We start from the raw sequence: 1,718 nt of genomic DNA, 5'->3' as shown, positions 1-1,718 counted from the left end.
TTTATTGAGGTGTGCAAAAGGACGGAGCAGAATGGGCTGTTCATATTGACTCGTGTGGCAATAACCATGTGGCTACTGGGATCAGAAATAGAAATTAACAGCCCTTTTGAGTTAAAAAGACCTAACATTGATAACTGAAAAATCGTACAAGTGGCTCAAGCAACAGGTCAAGGAATGCCTTGTTAAGGAGAACCACGAGTGCCATTGGAAGGTTCCAGCACTGTCATAAACACGACAATCAGTAACTCGAGTAGAATCTGTACGAGCTCCTTCAACATTTACATGGGAAAAATAAAAATACGAATCAAAGAACACCTTAAGGCTATGAAAACACAACATCAATTCGTTAATTACTTTCCAAATTCTCAGGTAACAATCATTTATAAAAATCTACAAACATCTAAATTAATCCATGCTTTATGTATCTCAGCCCTTGATCATGCCTACATAAAAAACCCTCCATCTGATTCTGGAACCTTTTTCAGAGTCCAAATCTTTTTGAATTATCTACAAGTACTATGAAAATAGCAGATCAATATTCAAGGATCACCATCAACATTTCCAAACTCCATGACATTGAGATGGTCAATCCAACTATACGATAGTACATTATGGACTACAGTTCTTCAGTGCACAACACAGATCAGTTAAAAGCACAAGTAGTACCAAGCAATAGATCTCTAAGTACAAAACAAGCCTCCATTGGCATAACTGAGGCTAATATCAAGTAAGCCCAGTCTCGGAATGTTGGAGGAAAATGGAAAGCTCGGAGTGGGAGGAAGTGTGCCGCAAGCATAGGGGCACATTCTCCATCTTCACGGTGAATATTTCTTTGAACGCCTCCATAGAAAATCTCCAAAGAATCTTCGGGCACTTCAGTAGGATAGTCGACATTTACAAACCTTGGAATGATACCCTAGGGCATCCCCGAGGTTTCGCATTCATCAGATTCAGAGAGGAGAAAGATGCGGTTGCAGCATTGCAAGCATTGAACAGAAAGATGGTGGATGGAAGGATCCTCATGGTGGACAGAGCAAAACCTAGATCCGTTGGCCCCTCCGGCCCTTCAAGGGAACTCCAGAACCCCCCTTTACCCCCTCCTCACACCCGACCCCTTTATCAATCCCGTCTAATGTCTCCTCGTCCCCCTCCCAAGTCCCTCGCCCTCACGGCTTCTCTCCATCAACCCCCATCCCCACCCACCACCCCATCGAGAACTCAAGCTCGGGCCCAGCCTCGCAACAAAATGCTTTTCTCAGAGGTTGTCATCAATAGGCCTCTTTCATGCACATCAGCTGTTTGTCCTAAGGCCTCATCCTACCTTCCTCACCAAGAGATATCTGTAGGCAGACTGTTTTGAACAAGAAACAAATGCATTTCATTTGGGGATTTCATTCACTTAACGATAAACAAAAGAAGATAAAGAAGACAGATAATCACATTATTATTTCATTCCAAGTTCTTTACATCCCGTGTTCTTTCCTTTGATTCCAAAACAAAATGTTCATGACTTGTAATAGAAAACAAATAAAGCATCATGCACTAAGACAATATGTGTTAGAAACGCCATATATTAAAGACTGTTGCGCATTGAACACTGCTGCGTGCTAAATATCGTCGTGCACTTGTGCTGTTGTGCGCTCGATGGCAATGTTGTGCACCCACCCTGTTGTGCGCTCAACCTGTTGCACGTTTGCTAGTGTTGTGCGCTTGGTAGT

At 42.7% G+C, this 1,718-nt stretch overlaps 1 protein-coding gene across 1 annotated transcript; it reads left to right on the top strand.

Annotated features, from left to right (window-relative positions):
* The first annotated feature begins 757 nt into the window (after nt 1-757).
* LOC131228860 (serine/arginine-rich splicing factor SC35-like) lies at nt 758-1,360 on the top strand. The gene has a single exon (XM_058224709.1). It carries the CDS (start codon nt 758-760, stop codon nt 1,358-1,360), a length of 603 nt encoding a protein of 200 aa, XP_058080692.1.
* Nucleotides 1,361-1,718: the final 358 nt, after the last annotated feature.

The sequence above is a fragment of the Magnolia sinica genome, chromosome 16, assembly GCF_029962835.1.
Source record: "Magnolia sinica isolate HGM2019 chromosome 16, MsV1, whole genome shotgun sequence".
Classification (NCBI taxonomy): domain Eukaryota; kingdom Viridiplantae; phylum Streptophyta; class Magnoliopsida; order Magnoliales; family Magnoliaceae; genus Magnolia; species Magnolia sinica.
The sequence above is the reverse complement of the archived record's forward strand: the minus strand, read 5'-3'. Positions and strand labels throughout refer to the sequence as shown.

What these genes read in the sequence shown, in the direction of transcription:
- LOC131228860 (XM_058224709.1), top strand. Translation starts at nt 758, where the DNA reads ATGGAAAGCTCGGAGTGGGAGGAAGTGTGCCGCAAGCATAGGGGCACA.